At 35.8% G+C, this 16,548-nt stretch overlaps 1 protein-coding gene across 7 annotated transcripts in view; it reads left to right on the plus strand.

Moving 5' to 3' along the window:
• METTL25 (methyltransferase like 25) overlaps positions 1–16,548 on the plus strand; it is a 60,067-nt gene that overhangs the window by 14,017 nt on the left and 29,502 nt on the right. For 6 of the 7 annotated variants that reach the window (XR_009963878.1, XR_009963879.1, XM_062613850.1 and 3 more), the window contains exons 4-5: positions 2,721–3,350; positions 6,183–6,327. Coding sequence is in view for 5 of the 7 variants with exons in the window: in XM_062613850.1 (XP_062469834.1) it covers positions 2,721–3,350; positions 6,183–6,327 (775 nt within the window). In the remaining 2 variants the exon portion in view is untranslated. The remainder of the gene's footprint in view (positions 1–2,720; positions 3,351–6,182; positions 6,328–16,548) is intronic. The other variant, XM_062613853.1, reaches the window with a different exon arrangement.

Raw genomic sequence — 16,548 nt, forward strand, 5'->3', positions numbered from 1 at the left:
AAAAGCAACTCCTTTTGTTTTGGTTACCTTTCAACTTAAAAAAATACAGGAATTGTAAAGTTTTAGGAGAGTTTTTTTCCTTATTGATTTTTTTCTATCCTTCTCACAAAACAAAATATATGCAGCATTTAATTAAAAAATCTAGAGCTATGAAAGCCCAACACATGTTTTACAGCACCATGTGTCCTTAGGGTGTTTCTTTCAGATATTACAGATCACTGACGGCTTGAAAAATGCCCTCCATTTCACCTTTGTACCCATGGTATATAATGGGTGGTAGAGGATATTGCGCTCATGTGGTATTTTATAACGTAGTATAATAAATAGTAAAATGAGAATGAAAGCAAAAAATTTATTGCTACTGTAATCACCTCTAGGTTATTGGTTTGAGTTAAAACATTAAAGGAAACTAGCTAAAGGGTTTTTTCAAATGTTTACTGCCCCGTTTAAGTATCTTTCCTATCATGCAAGTGGAACTTTTATAAAGAAGTTCTTGATTAAACTATGAAAAGAAACCTGTGATGGTGCCTCTTTGCTTCAATGCACATTTGTTTTCTTTAATGTATTTGTGAAAGTTTTCCTTGGAAATCGCAGCATGTGCAGCCGAGTTGCAGTGTGTAATGTTAAGTATGATGTAGTTCTGCATTCAGCAGCCATCAAATTTGTCATTTGGTGCTGGGAAATGTTGGAATGCTCCTGGAAACTGAGTTCTTGATTCCTCTGTGCCAGAAACATTGTTTAAGCATAGTACCCAGCTCACCATGGACAAGACCTTTGGCGTTCATTATATCATGGAAATTTCATTTTAAAAGTTCTTGCTTGGCAGATAGGCTGTGGGTTGCTGATTACCTTATGTAATCAAGGGAAGGTAAAGTGGGGATTAATTTAATGTGGTCTATTTGTTTAGCACAAGATCACCGCCTGCTTATTTTTAGTCAAACTTTCCTTTCTCTTTAAAACCATTCTCCCAGTGCTAATTCAACAGCGTATTACCGTTCCTTTTTACTTGGAACGACGGGAAAAAACCTTACCCGAAGAGCAGTTTGTCTTTACAACCACTAGAGGTCACACGTAGGAGTTAGGAGTAATTCCCTAGCTGAATTGTGTCCAAGTGCAGCCTTTCACAGAAATATGTCAAAACCTTGTAGAATTGGAGGTGTACATATTCTGCACAATAGTTTTATCTGTTACATAAAGTGGGAAAAATTATTCCTTGAACACTTCTCTTTCCCCCACTTTTAAATCTAGGAGAATATTGGTGATAAACATGACAAGTAAATGACATTTTCAAAATGTATGCTTAGATTATATCAATTCTATTTCAGTAAATCCACTTCTGTAATGATTTTGTACAAGAAACTTGAGGATTATAGCATACCTAGATGATAAATACGCAGCGATATTGCATGATGAGTGCAGATGAGAAAGCCATGTGTACCCTGGCTAAACAATTTTTACCTAATAGTGTGTATTCTCCACTGTTTTACATAGTTTTTAGTAACATTGCTTCAGATCTTTCTTTCTAATTTCATGGACATACAAATCTTTAACTTTCTTAGAAAAAAGAATAAATTATTTCAGTAAGAGTATTGCCACACAGTGTATTCTTACCTGGTAAAAAACTGTGCAGTTGAGTTTAAGATGAATTTGTGCAGTGTTTGCTGTTATTTGGACTTACAAATATTAGTGTAAGCTTTCTTATGAATGTGTGATAGACCAAGAACAAGACATAGATGTTCTTGAATCAAACACTTTCAGGAACATTTACAAAAAAGTCATTATATCTAGTCAATATAATTTTGGGGAGATGCCTGAACAGAAGTGAACATTATCATTTTCTTTCCTTAGAGAAAAGTCACTGCCCATTCTTGTAAAATATTTTGTTATATACTTTTTACAAATTAAACCACACATGATATAAAGCTGTGATTATGTTCTTAAAGGTCTTGGGTTAGTCTTGTTTGTTTTCCTTCCTTGTCATATCAATCACTGAACTAGCACGTGCTATCAGCTGTGAGACAAACTAAACTGGCCCCTCTATTCACTCCTTCATCCAGAACAAGAAGTAGAAAGCACATGTGACATATGAGCCCCTTTGTTTTATTACAAAAGCATCCTCATGTTAACCAAAACTATATGAATCATTTTCACAGAAAACGATTAGCAGTAGAAAGAAACATTCTGACATAAAAGAAGGTATCAATATCACCTGTCTTTAGGTCACATCTGAAGTGATTAAGTTAGGTACTGAATCTAAAGATACTTACTTCTGTACACTGAGTGGTAGTAGGCTGCTCAGTATCGGAGTTAGGAGCCTGAAGCTAAACACTGTGTCCGTTTTCTTTGCTAACTCTATATCCTGACCCACTTTAATGAGGGCAGGTGGTGGTGTTGGTGGTTTATGGTTATTTTCTTTTGCAGAAGGAAGTTCGATGTCACAAAATATACGAAAGAGTCAGGACATGTGCATTGCTTAAGCATTGCAGTGTCTGTTTTATGGAGCAAATCAGTTAAGTTCTGTGTTTTAAAGTCAGAAGGTGGACCAACAAAGCAAAATAATTAAGTATACTAGGAGGGATGATTCTAATAAGGTAGCTATTAAATCTATGTTTAAATTCTTACAGGATTATTTTGCATTTGATTGAAGTGTGTCTTGTTGCTCATTAATATATCGAATTTATTTTTTTTTTTATTCCTTCCTTCTCCCTACCGTTGTCTAGGTGATTGATATAGGTTCTGGAAAAGGCTACCTGAGCTCATTTTTGTCCATGCAATATAACCTAAAAGTTTATGGAATTGACTCCTCAAACGTCAACACTAACGGTGCTCATGAGAGGAACAGAAAATTGAAGAAACACTGGACAGCATATCAGAGTCGAGGGAAAGCAAACCTCAAAAGCCAGAGGTTAGAAAAGGCAAATGACAGGCCAGTGGAAAGTGAAATTAAATGTAAAGCAATCAATGAAGAGCCCTTAAATAATGACAGCAGTCTTCAAAGTCAGGACCAAATGGCTATCCAAGATTTAGTTCCTTCCTGTGGTTTCACAGGAATAGCTACATGTGAAATGAGCAAACAAACTGAAGCTGATTTGGTGGCTTGGACACAATCTGATGAGAACAAACTTTCTGAAGAGGTTCTTGCTATTCTAAACATTCTGCCTGCTGATGCTGTAGAAGTTTCTTCATCTCAGTGTAACTGTAGGGAACTCTGTGAAGAGGACAAGGCGCAAAGAAAAATGGCATCTCTCAAGGCGAAAGTGAGCAAGTCAAGTGAATCAAACTTGTATTTTCCATTGACTTCTTGCATCACTGCAGAAACAGAACTCAGTGACATCATCACAGATCTGGAGGTTATTTTACTCATATTTGAATTAGATTGTCTGTTGTCTTTATATTGCCATTTTCATATCTACAGAATATTTCCTGTGTACATGGAATACTATTAGTGGTGTAAATTAATATTCTGCCCCAGTAATGTTTTTCAGCCAGTTAGCAGAAGTATGTCTAGCACATACAGATTTTTTAATATATGTTGGGATTATTTTGAATATGTAAAGCACTCTTTAGAGTTTGTGGGGTAGATAATAATCAGCTGTCAAAGTTAACTATGTATATTAGCACATTCATTTTACAATTGTGCTTATAGCTAGCATCTAACTATTATGAAAAAAGTTATATTTACAAGGTAGATGGATATATGAAACATTGAAATTTCCCTGAAATTTCTTATCTTTTAAGTTTTATATTTTTGTAATTTCAGTTAAACTTTGAAGGCATAGGAGAATTTATTGTGTATAGTCCTCAACATAAAGAGTTTGAAAAGAGCTCTGTTTGCAAATAATGTTTTTATTTTTTTACTTTTCAGAATCACTGTAAATTATTTAGTAATCTACTAGCTGGCAGGGATTGTGGCTACACAAACGAGCACAAAGCTCAGCTGCTCAAAGACTGTGACACAAGTCTAGAAGCTGTATGGCTGTTTAGTTCCTGTGCCTGAGCTAACACATTGATGGGGTAGATACAGTCAGTCTTTTATGGAAAGATAAAAACCTGTCTGTGTTCAGTGGTAACTGAACAATTATATTCAGGGGTGTAATTAATCTCTGTTTCAAGACTATAGGTTCATGCTGATGGTCCTATAACTGGAGCTAAGAAGTCATATTGATTATCTGAGAACGTGTGGAGCAAGTTCTTGTCTGTCTGCAAAAGCCACCCTGAGCAGCAGGGTTTGTTGGTGAAACATATACATTTGCACTTGCACGGTTGCATTTTGTATACTCTTAGTATGTAATTTGCCTAATGTAGAAGATATCACTGCCTTTATTAAAAAAAAAAATACTGTCAGAAAAAGCAAAAGGTTCATTGTGTTAAAAAATAGTAATATCCATACCACATTATGTGTGATGAAGGTATGTGGTTAAAACCCTTTATAATGTGCAAGAATTTTCATGTTTTAAGATATTTTCACAATTTTTAGAAACGAATTTTTTTAGAAATAGTTTTACAAATATTTTCCATTTTTTATTAGAACCATAAGTTGATGGGGTTTTTTTCTCAAGTTTTCCTAAGCTAAGGACAAATGAGGAATGGATAAAATTAGTAATTACTGATTTATGCCATAAATTCTGAAATAAATCTGCGGATGAAATATGGGTATAGGAATGCATGTTTGTATATAGCCCAGGACTAATATTAAGATATCAAATCTTGCTATATATAAGCCAATGATCCAGAAAGTACTTGCAGTTATACCTAGGCAACCTCACTGAAGTCAGTAATGGTCTCAAAGTATACCTGCCACAGTCAGGCTGACCTATTGTTCAGAAGTTTTGAGCACTGTAGTGCTTCCTCTATCTTGCATGCAGTAGCCATCTTCCACTAGCTTTCTCCTGAAAGAATCTCTCGTAACTTTTCCTGGCCTGGGATTTAAATGCTGCCCTTGCAAGTGCACATCTTCCCTTAGCTTCCAAACTTTAGCGTTGAAAAAAGATTTGTGGAATGGTGAGCTGAAGCTGACTGATAGGGAAAAAAATCTTTAAAAACTAAAATGGACTGAAACTGAACTTTTGCCGCCTAAAAATGTTGTACAAAGTGAGGGCAAGCACAGAGAAGCAGAACAAAAGGTGTGAAGGGGGGCAAGAAGAATTGAAAAAAAAAAAAGGAAAAGGGAGGTTTTACTGTTTCACACATGCGCCTTCTGTATAATAAAGATGGGTGAATAAATCAGACACAGAGCAGCAAAAAAACAATGTGAATATAAATTCAGAATTATTACAGACGGGTATCCCAGTTGGGCTAACTTCTTGTTGATAACCTTGTTAATAAATAAGGCTGAAATTCAAAGCAATGCCATGTTGTTTTGATTAGATTCCAATAGATTCCAACTAATAATGCCAAAAAGGAAATATCTTGATAAGAAGGGTGAGAAGAGGGATAATTTGGATGGAAAAATAGATGGAAAAGGGAAATTGAGAAAAAAAAGGAAAGCAGGCAATAGAATACAGCGCATCTGAAGCTTAAATTCTGTGTGTTATAAAAGAAAATGCTCGTTTGTTGTTGAATAGTACTAGGCATATTGCAAAACTGAGGCAAAACTACAGTTTTGGAAATAAACAAAGCCTGCTTTTCACAGTATGTCTATATTTAGGAAGTGGTTTTTATTTCAAGAGCTTAAAGTAGTAGAAATTCCATAGATAGGTCCAGCCAGATTTATAGCAGTAAATCCCAAGTAAGAAAAGGAAATAGCAGTAGTATTAGTAACAATGGCAGAAAAGCTGGAAGGACAAGGGAAATGGCCCATATCCAGTCAACTCATAGATGTTCCCTTCCATGCAAGTAAACCGGCTACTATTTACCGTCTTGAACTTCTGCTTCCTCATGACTGGTGAAGGTAGAGTGAGTAGATGGGTAGTTCCTTACCTGACCAAAGCAATGAGCAGTCTTTCTATCCACAGAGGCAATGCACCATGTTTTCTTAGCACTGAAGAGCTTTTATTATGCATTGAAAAATTCTAGAAGAGAACAGCAGGAGTCCCCATGGAGTTGCGTATTTAAACCTTACAGCTCAATAACCATTTGCAATATAACTGGGTTTTGAAATTTGTTGTTGTTATTCGTGCTCTTTCAGTTGAAGAAGGAGATGCTTTATTGTTGCTTTGTTTTCTTTTGTTTTTTTTTCTTAGGACTGTATGATGGTGGGTCTACATACATGTGGTGATCTTGCTGCAAATACACTACGAATTTTCACTGCCAAGCCTGAAATCAAAGCAGTTTGCAGTGTAGGTTGCTGCTACCATCTGTTGTCAGAACAGTTTGAAAACCAAGAAGGTAATTCTTCAGCTTAATTTGTGGCTGCCAGTTTGTATGTTGAGAGTATGATAACTTCTAATTAATAACCTCCTTGTGTTTGTTCCTTTCCAGTGGCTTATTTAGTACTGGTTTTAATTAAATTATGTGGGTCATTCACTTCCGGATGCTCTGTAGCTTTTCTGTTATGCCAATATTCCTAATAGTCTTACTGAAATTAGGGACATTAATGTAGAATGTTTTTTATGTGGTTATGAATACAGCTGGTTTTAGTCTATTACTTAACTTGTAAAATGTGGAGGCTTTTTTTAGTCCAGTATGTTTTCATCCGTTTGAAATATTTCGTACCAGATTTTGCCGTTGGCTGTCTGCATGCAATATCCATTTATGTTGAGTTGTACATATACAACTATGAGCAGGATTAATGCTGCTCTTTAACAGTTAGCTGTTCAGGCAGCTAAGGTGCAGCTCCAGTCTGACCACGACACATGGTAGATCTTGCTTGCTTCAGTGATCTTTTCATGTTGTTTTTATCTGGCTTTGCAACAATTTTAAGAGTTTTTGCAGTGTATTAGCTTCAGTTACTTCACAGCGCTTCTCATCCCAAAACCAAAGAAAAATAAAATACAACTGACATTTCTCAGTTACAGAAATGCAATTACTAAAAAATTTACAATTCCTTTTAGATAAGAGTTTTTTAAAATTGTTAACTTTTCAGGTACTTGTCATTAAGTATGTGTGTATGAAACATTTGGCTGTTTCTTATTATTGCAAAGAGAACACAACTTTCTGTTTGTAGTTGTAGGATTATTTTTTCTAGACCAGTGCATAAGGCTTTACTAAACTATTGTTACTCAGGCACTACCAAAAGATCAGGTGTGATAACCTGTTTCTAAGTTCAAACAAACAGATGTACATGCATGGTGGTAAGAGATACTGCAGTTTCATAGCAGCATGTAAATGAAGACAAATTGCATGTTGGAATTTCTAGCTGTTTGATTTTTCTCAGCTTGAATGATAAAATCACTCTCTGTGAAGAACCTTTAGACAGACAAAAAAGAAAATGTAGTATTCTTTTTTTTTTTAAGGGGAGAACACATAAATAGTTCCAGTAATACTAAAAAAATTGGTTGATTTTTTTTTTTTTACTATGAAGGTACATATTCTAAAATCTATAATGCTGTTGTATTCTCCTGAAAATGTTTTTTTTTTCATAAATGTATGGTGGAGGGGTAAGAGCACAAGGACTGACAGTATCTTAAAAGCTAATACTTCTTGAAAGAGAAAATGGGAACGAATTCAGACTAAAGCTTGTATCTACACTTACTATGCATGGATTTCAAATTGACAAAGCATTGTAGAGGATGCTAGAGGACTCTGTAACTAACCAGATGGTATAGATCCAACAACTCACTTGTAAAAGAAGTAAACTCATTCATCTTGTAGCTGTCTGAGACAAGTGGATTTTGGTACTGCTTCTGAAATAGACTAAATGCTAGAATCAGGATTGAATAATTGTCGTGGTTTAAACCCAGTCAGGTAATTCGTTCGCTCACTTCCCCCCCTTTCTTGCCCTCCCCCTGCTCTTGGAGGGACGGAGAGGAGAATCGAAAAGAATGCAACTCCCACAGGTTGAGATAAGAACAGTTTAGTAACTAAGGTATAACACAGATCACTCTGCTACCACCAATAATAACAATGATAAAGGAAATAACAAGGGAAGAGAATACATCATCTCACCACCAGCCGACCGATAACTCGCCCCCCCCCAGCCCGACCAAGAGCCCTGCAGTCCCCCAGTGCTAACTCCCAGTTACCTCCTGGGCATGACGTGCTGTGGTATGGAATACCTCTTTGGTCAAATGGCAGAGCATGAGGCTCACAAAGTCCTTGGCCAAACCAAAACATCCTTGTTATCAGCTCTCCCGAGCTGAAAGTCAAAACACTGCACTACACCAGCTACCAAGAAGGGGAAAAATGACTGCTACTGCTGAACCCAGGACAATAATTTAACTTGGAAGTGGCTTCTGGAGGTCAGCTGGCCCAGATCACAGTGCAAGACAGTGTCAAATCAGGTTGTTCAGAGCCTTGTCTAGTCATGTTTTGAATACCTCCAAGGACAGTGGTTCAGCAGCCCTTTACAATGTTTGCCATCACCATTAAGTTTTTTTTCTCATATCTATTCACAATTTTCAACTCTCATGCATTATCTATTGTATTTTCATTGTGCACCTTCAAGAATAGTCAGCCTTAATCTTTTCTGTTCGCTTCCCTTTAGGTAGTTGAAGACAGCAGTTAGATATCTCCTTGACCGTCTCTGCAAGCTTGTAGTCCTCTTGCCACCACTGTAATCCAGTAAATCAGTATGGTGTGTTGGAGAGCCCAAAGAAGCACTCTAGATATGCTCACAAGTGCTAAAAAGGGGAAATAATCACATCCCTTAACCTGCAGGCTTTACTGTTAAGCTTCAGAGTCCTGTCAATTTTCTCCTCATCTTAGAGTCTACCAGAGTCATATCTTTTCAATCTGTCTATAAAGATCGTAAGGTAACCTTGCTGAAGGTCTCACTAAAATCAAGGCTCTCCCTTACTTCATGGAGACAGTTACTGCATCACAGAAGTCAATAAAGTTTGTCAGTGCTTGGTAGATTCCTGACAGTTATTCTCCTTCTTGTTCATTATGGGCCTGGGCATGGTTTCCAGGAAAATTTATTCCATAACCTGATTGAGAACTGAGGTTAAACTGAAGATGGGTGTGATGTTTACCTTCTTCCTGTCACCAGGAACTGCCCCTGATGGATGTGACTTTTCAAAGATGGTAGAGCGTGGCCTTTGTGTGACACCAGTTGGTTGCCTCAGCTTCCTGAAATGCATCCCATATGGTCACATGCAGTTGTATTTCCAGTTTCCTTTTGTTGTCCCTGAGACAATATAATCTCTATTGTAGGTAGTCCTTCACTTGTCCAGGCTCTGACACTAAGTTCAGGGAAGCTACTGACTAATCTAGACCAAAAACAGAGATTGAAGAGACATGTAGAAGACCCAGATGGAGAGAGTAGTTTCAGTATTAGGAAGCAGCCTTAGAGCTAGATCTCTGCAGTAATGGGTAAAAGTTCTTCCTAAGAAGCTGAGAGAACTGGGGAGAATTTGCTGCAACGCAGGAAATCACTTACTTGTTTGAAATCAGTCCAAGCAAGGCAAGCAAGGGCTTGCCTGCAAGGACACAGTGGGAAGTTCTCTTATAAAGCATTTTATACTTATTTTATCTTGACTTTGCAGCTTTGAGACTTTGAAGTTTTTTTTTTATTTTTTTTTTGTTTGTAAATGCCATTGCTCTATTTTTTATTTAATTTTTTTTTTTTGTCCTGTTTAAAAGCTTTCTTATTTTCTTGAGGTTTGTTCCCATAAGGACAAGGTTGAAGCAAGTCCACCTCAAAACTCCCCCCCGAGTAGCACATTTTCCATCTTTGCTGCTTCTTTAATGTAAAAGTAGCTGGTTGTTCTCATAAGTCTAGTTGAAGCAGATGTGCCAGCTCACAAGCTGCTGTGGACTGATGGTTGCCATAAGTTGAGATGGCTGGGCTGTATGTTGTTTGGCAGTTAAGTTTTATACAGTACTAAGGTCAGTCTTGTTTGAGGCCAGTGAAAAATTGCTTTTTCACTTCATATTAACCGGAATTAACTGGTATTCATGAGAAGAAATGTTACCTGTTTTGATGCCTAACCTAATCTTTATAAGTCTGAGGTGGTGAATTGACAAAATATCAACAAAATCTTATTATGCTATTTTTGGCAGGATATTCAGTCACCTTGGTTATCACGTTTTGGGTTTCTTGCTTCGGAGGAGTTGACTACAGGGAATAATGCCTTACATTTCTTATATACTCTGAAAATAGTAAGGATATTACAAGACTGCCTGATTCAGTTTACCATTGGACCCACTGTGAATACTCTGGGAGCATTTCTGATGAAAGTGGTTCCCGGTAGTCAAAGTCTGGAATATTGCAATCATTATACAGTGTCCTTCTATGTGTCTCTAAATAAGCTAAATTCATCAAGAAATTTTTGTAATGAGACTGCATTTCAAATTATGCGGGGAATAATTTTAAACTCTTAAGATCATGAAAGCCTTTGTTTTGATTTATTAGTAATTACAACAACTAAGAGGTGCTGTGTAATGTCAAATTCCAATTCAGTATTAAAAAGCTGAGGCCAGTGACTTTTAACACCTGTCTTTAAATTTCACTGCTGTTATAAGCTGCATCAAATACTAAATTTCAGTTAATGAGGACTATTATGACAGCTGTTGGAAAATTCTAAGTAGTTTTTCTTTGGCTTTCTCTAAGGAGAATTGGCTGTTTATACAGAGATTCTTCTATGGATAAAATGCATTTAGCCATTGATATAATTGATTCCTTTGGGGTTTTTCTTCACTGTTACTGCATCAGATAGTCAGTTACATCAGCGTAGTAATGATTTTACTATTTGAGACTTTTTACATAAACCTATTTACATAGTGAACCATTATGACAATTTTTCTGGAAACAGTCCATTTGCTAGTGAATTAAAACAAACTCCATGCCTCTGTTCAGGAGCTATTGTTAGGATTTCTGAGAGCTGTTTTATCTTACAGTTAGGTAGTACATTTCTGGGGCAGTGTACCACCTGGACTATAATTATCCCTTAACAGACAGTAACTGCAGATTTAAGATGTATTCAAAAAGACTTGACTTTCCTTAGAAAGGAATTGATTTGTTTCAGTATTCTAATTCTCTTTCTTCTGTCCTCCAAACCACTAAACACATCAGTGCCAGTATAGAAACCAATAAAATTTTTCAATATTGTATCCTCTGTTTTGAGGAAAAAACACATGAGCATTACTATTGCTAAGGAGCTACTTATTTATAAGTATTTCATAATTTGAAATAAGACATCAGTGTAGTTGTATAGGTAGCTTCAATGACAGATGTCTGATAGAAACCTTTTTTGAGGTTAGCATGAGTACTGCAAATCACAAACTCCGGCTTTTGTAAGGATTTCCAGGATCAGGTCACTGTCCTAGGAAGAAGAAGATACATGCTGGGCAACAAAGGTCTAGAGCCTTCCTGGAAGCTGTGGAGAATACCTTCTCAGTAAGGCACTCTGCAACAAGTCAGCAAGGCTTTCGCGGAAGAGTAAGAGCCTTGGTCTCTCAAGTTACATAGGTATAAACTTTTACTACATTTGTTAAGCTCTAACTTTTAAAAGCTAGTGAACATAAATAGGAGAACTAGAAAGGATGCACAGGATTGTCAAAATTCACATATAGAATTCTAGCAGATTTGTGGAAACTGAAAAGGCTTTGAATAAGGTGCATTCGGCAGACAAAAACTTCAAAACTAAATTTCCTAAAGGATTCCTTACACAAACATAATAGCTGCATATCACTCCATTCCACTGAAATATGGAAAGATCTGTCACTGTTTTAGAAGCATTAGAGGGCAGATGATTTATGTGTTGCCTAGGTATGTTTTCAAAGATATTCCACAGCCAGCGTCCTAGAATAGCTATCACTGATACCATGGCAACACAGGAAAACACTTTGAAGCAAGAGATCAAAATGCTTGATTTCCTTTCCAAGGCATCTGTAGATATTGCTGCACAGGGCACATTTAATGAATTTGTGACAGAGCTAACAAGTCACTAAAACCCAGATGGTCTCTATCAAAATTTATCCTGAAAAAAATATGAAAATATTAACTAGGTAAGTTTTACAGATGTTAAATAACAGCACTACCTATTTATGTTACTATTTTTCATTAATAAATGTAGAACAAATATATCAAAACTGGAAACTATCTTCCATTTATAATTTTGCATGGGTATACACAGTAAGACATTATAATTGAGAAAGCCAAGGTTTCTAGAATCATAGAATGGTTTGGATTAGACGGAACCTTAAAGATCTAGTTCAAACCCCCACCTGCAGTGGGCAGGGACACCTTCTAGTCGACCAGGTTGCTCAAAGGCCTGTCCAACTTGATAGTCTTGAACACTTCCAGGGATGGGGCAGCCAAAACTTCTCTGGGCAACCTGTGCTAGTGTCTCATCATCCTCATAGTGAGGGTATTTTTTCATAATATCTAATCTAAATCTACTCTGTCAGTTTAAGGCCATTTTCCCTTGACCTGTACCTACATGCCTTTGTAAAAAAGTCACTCTCCAGCTTTCTTGTGGGCCCCCTTTAGGTACTGGTGTTTTCTGTGTTTTGTTTGTTTGTATTTTTTTACTTAATTCTAAATGGTTGTGGTTTTTTCCTTTTCTTAGTACCAGGTTGATCTTTTTATTGAACTGTCAGGTCTCAGTTCAAAGCCATTCATTGTGTATTTAAAGTTAATATTTTTCCCAATTCGAATAACTTTCAGCTACGTTGAATTTTATATGCCATTTCATGTCTAATTTTTAATGGCAATTGCTCTATTTTTTTATTACCCTTAGAATCATCATAAAACTTTGTCGTACTCCTCATTAACTGTCTCAGATTATTTGTGAATTTGATCAAAAACCTGTTCCAGCAGAAGTCTCCTTAGGCCTCTTCTGGTGATCTCTGTCCTCTGTGAAAAAATGATACTTTATTCCCATCCATTGTTTCTGTCAATTACTTACCCATAGGAATACTTTATCTTGTTATGTGTTTTGATAGATTCTCTAATGGTCTTGTTGAATACCATTTGGAAACCTACTCTATCTTTCTTGTCTAAGTGTTCCTTGAAGCCTTAAAAGAAAAAATTGCAGTATGTTTGTGAGATGACTTTTTAAGAAAATCACATTGGCTCTTTCCAAATATAGTATAGTTCCTCAACTACCCAATGACTCTATTCTTTAAAATACTTGCTCTCTATAAAAATGTGAAGCTTCCTGTTTGGAAACTCCCTGGACCTTCCCTTGAGCTCTTCATAAGAATTAAAATTACATTACCTGTTTTCAGATCTCTAGACTCAAAGAGTTTTGATCAAGAAGTTGCATACTGCAATTTGACAATTTCGACTTGGTTTTTGGTTTTGTATTAATGCTTTATGGTCTTGGCAATTTTTTGCTGTTTACAACTTAAGTTTTTCTATAACTTCTAGGCATCCTTTAGATATTATCCTTTTAGATATTTCATCTGATCAGTCCCTTCTCTGAAGCAGAACTGTGGCTTCTTTATAGTTTTATCAAAATTGTAGTCCTATAACTGCTATAATTTTCTATTTATAAGAAATTCTGTAGGCAGAGATCTGCAAAAGGTTGAAGAGTTCTGAGATTAAAATTAAAGTAATATTGAAATCCATAGAAATTATTATCAAAGAACATACAGAATTATGTTTCACTTTTATAACCATTGAAAAAAAAATGTTTTTGCTTCCTTGTGCCAATTACACCACTGACATAAGACAGTTATTTGTTAATAACCTTTTTTCTTCTGTCACTGTGCAGAATACAGTTAAATAGCTTGTGCTCTCTCAAGGAGATCCAGAATAATACTCTAACAATTTCATACCTGAAATAGAGTCAGAATATTTACAACATAATAAAAATTACATAGCTGAGAAGGGAAAAAAACTTCACATTTTTTATTACGACTGTTATTGAGATCAAGTGCAAAAAGACTAATTTTACTGAGAAGATAAGAATTGCTAAAGCTATAAATCCTTGGTAAGCAAGATTAATCTCCTGTTGGGATGGTAGTATTTATAAAACTGTTGAGGCATGGTGTCGCTGTATATTTTCTGCTGGTCTGAATAGGGTAATTCCTTTCCTAACTTCTGTAAGAATAATCTGTGCATAGTGACAGCCTTTGTATGTCAAGAGCAAAGAGCTTAGGGTATGTTAACTAATGCCTGTTTGTCCAGCACTTATTAAAAACTCTGACAAGAATTCTCTGGGAACATGATATGAAAGTGATGGACTACACATGTTCAATATACCATTTATTTCAGTAACATCTGCAGGAATGTAAAAATACTCTTCTGAATAAAAAAATACCAAATAATTGTCTATTTACCTTTTTTTTCAAAAAGAAAACAAATTCAACATAAAAATCTTTTATGTTTTGCATTTTATACCAAACTTGGCAAATAAATCATTGTCTATTTGAGAAGTGAGAGAAGCAGAAAAGATCTTTGAAATAAGACAGGAAAAGAATTCTTTTAAAAGCAAGGGCCATTTTCAAATACAGAACTTCAGAAAACTTTCTTCCATCTTGAAATGTAGTTTCTGTGAAGTCATTTAAGGTATCTTCCACAGTTTTAGTAACAATGATATATCAGGGTATTTCCTTTTTATACATCTTTGTAGCATAATGTCAATGTAAATATACTACATGTAAATGTACATGTTCTAATCCTTCAGTCTACAGCATATAAATAGGCTACATAATTTGTGGTATTTGCATGACTTCAGCTGGGTTCCTTTTAAACATAATATTCCACACGGACTATTGCAATCTCAAGGCCTTTGGGAGAAAAATCTAATGTACAATGTGACCTTTGAGTGTTAATACAACGTGGATGTTACAGGGTTTGTCATGCAGAAGACTTCTGATGTATTATAATAACAATAGTACAAACACTCATACAGTTCTTGCATCGGCCTGTCTCATGTTTGTTACAGAAGACCTATTTCCACTAAGATAATACATAAATTTGCCACTAATGACAACTGAGATGAGAATTAGAAGTAGGAGGTATAAAATACAGTTCTGTTAGTGTTACTGGTTACATTAAAAGATATATAAGGATAACTTCATACTGTGCCTATGCATATGTTATACTTCTTTCTCCTACTTTGCAAAGGGGATTTTTCTGATTTAGCATACAAATTCTTTCACTTTTTTAAATTTGTGTCACGCCTTGCTAACTGAGTGCTATGAGAGGTGTTCAGTAGTATGAGAAGGTGGTTAATTGGCTTCAGTGGGAGTTTCCTCCAAGTGAAAGAGGTACCCAAGTCTGGTGCATAAACCAGTCTTAGTGTTGAGATTCATCTTCTTTTTGTTTGGAGTTTATTAAACGCAGCTGCAGAAAATTTCATTGTCCAGTCTAAGAAAATAAATTTTCATACACAAGAAAATTGAGAAAATTGTTGGAACACAGTAGAAGAAGTTTATATAAAAATACTTTTCCTTTAGCTTACACATTTATAGGGCAGTTTATGGATATTTGTATCCCATGATTCCATATTATTTTTACACTAAAAACAGTTTATACATTTGCCATGTTTACTGATAAAAATTAGATTTTTTTTTCCAGATAATTTAACTTAATAATTAGGGGTCATTTTCCTTTCCAATTAATACAGTTATATTAGAAAAAAGGTAACATTTTTAATATTATAGTTACAATTTTGAGTACCAGAATATAATATTCTTTTTACTAGTAAATATTTTGGTTTGTGCATATGGAAAATGACTACTGTCTCTTGAATCATCATATAAGCGGAAATGGCATAGCATTTAATATATATATAGATATATTCCTGTTAGGGTGGTGAGGCACTGGAATAGGGAGGTTGTGAATGCTCCATCCCTGGCAGTGTTCAAGACCAGGTTGGACAAGGCCTTGGGTGATATGGTTTAGTGTGAGGTGTCCCTGCCCACGGCAGGGGGGTTGGAACTAGATGATCTTAAGATCCTTTCCAACCCTAACAATTCTATGATTCTATATGTCTCCAAATCAAGGGCCGTGTTTATTTCTTATTCAGTGGGTGTTTGTGTTGGAATGTCATGTTTTTGTTGTTGATTTTTAATATGACTAGTGCTAAGTTCCTAGAATTAAGTAACTGGTCTGGAAAGCAATATTTTAATACAATTTTAGCAAAGAATTTATTTTCATTTCCTTTCACAGCTACTTACCTCAACTTTTATGCCAGTCGTTGGGTTTTTCAGTAGAACTAGAATGAACTCTGTTTTGTTCTGGGAGACCAGGCTTATTCTTCACTGAGCTACTTCTGAGCCTGAGCTTCTTGTCTCTCTCTTCGCTCTGCTTCTCTGATTTGTCTAGGTTGTTGTAAGTCCTTCTAGGCCTTCCAAGTGGTAATCAGTCTAGAAGAATGGGGGTCCCTCCCTTCCTTACTGTGACCCTATTGAAATGCCAGTATTGACATAAAACTGTCAGAAACCATTTCTTCATCTTTCACTTGCTGTGTCCTGTCAAAGTTTTCTTTTACCTTTCAGTAATTTTTCTAGTATTAATCATATGTTATTGTGCTCAAAGTAACAGATACAAAA

This window comes from Pezoporus occidentalis, unplaced genomic scaffold (genome assembly GCF_034315485.1).
Source record: "Pezoporus occidentalis ecotype Australia unplaced genomic scaffold, CSIRO_AGI_Poc_V1 ctg17, whole genome shotgun sequence".
Classification (NCBI taxonomy): domain Eukaryota; kingdom Metazoa; phylum Chordata; class Aves; order Psittaciformes; family Psittacidae; genus Pezoporus; species Pezoporus occidentalis.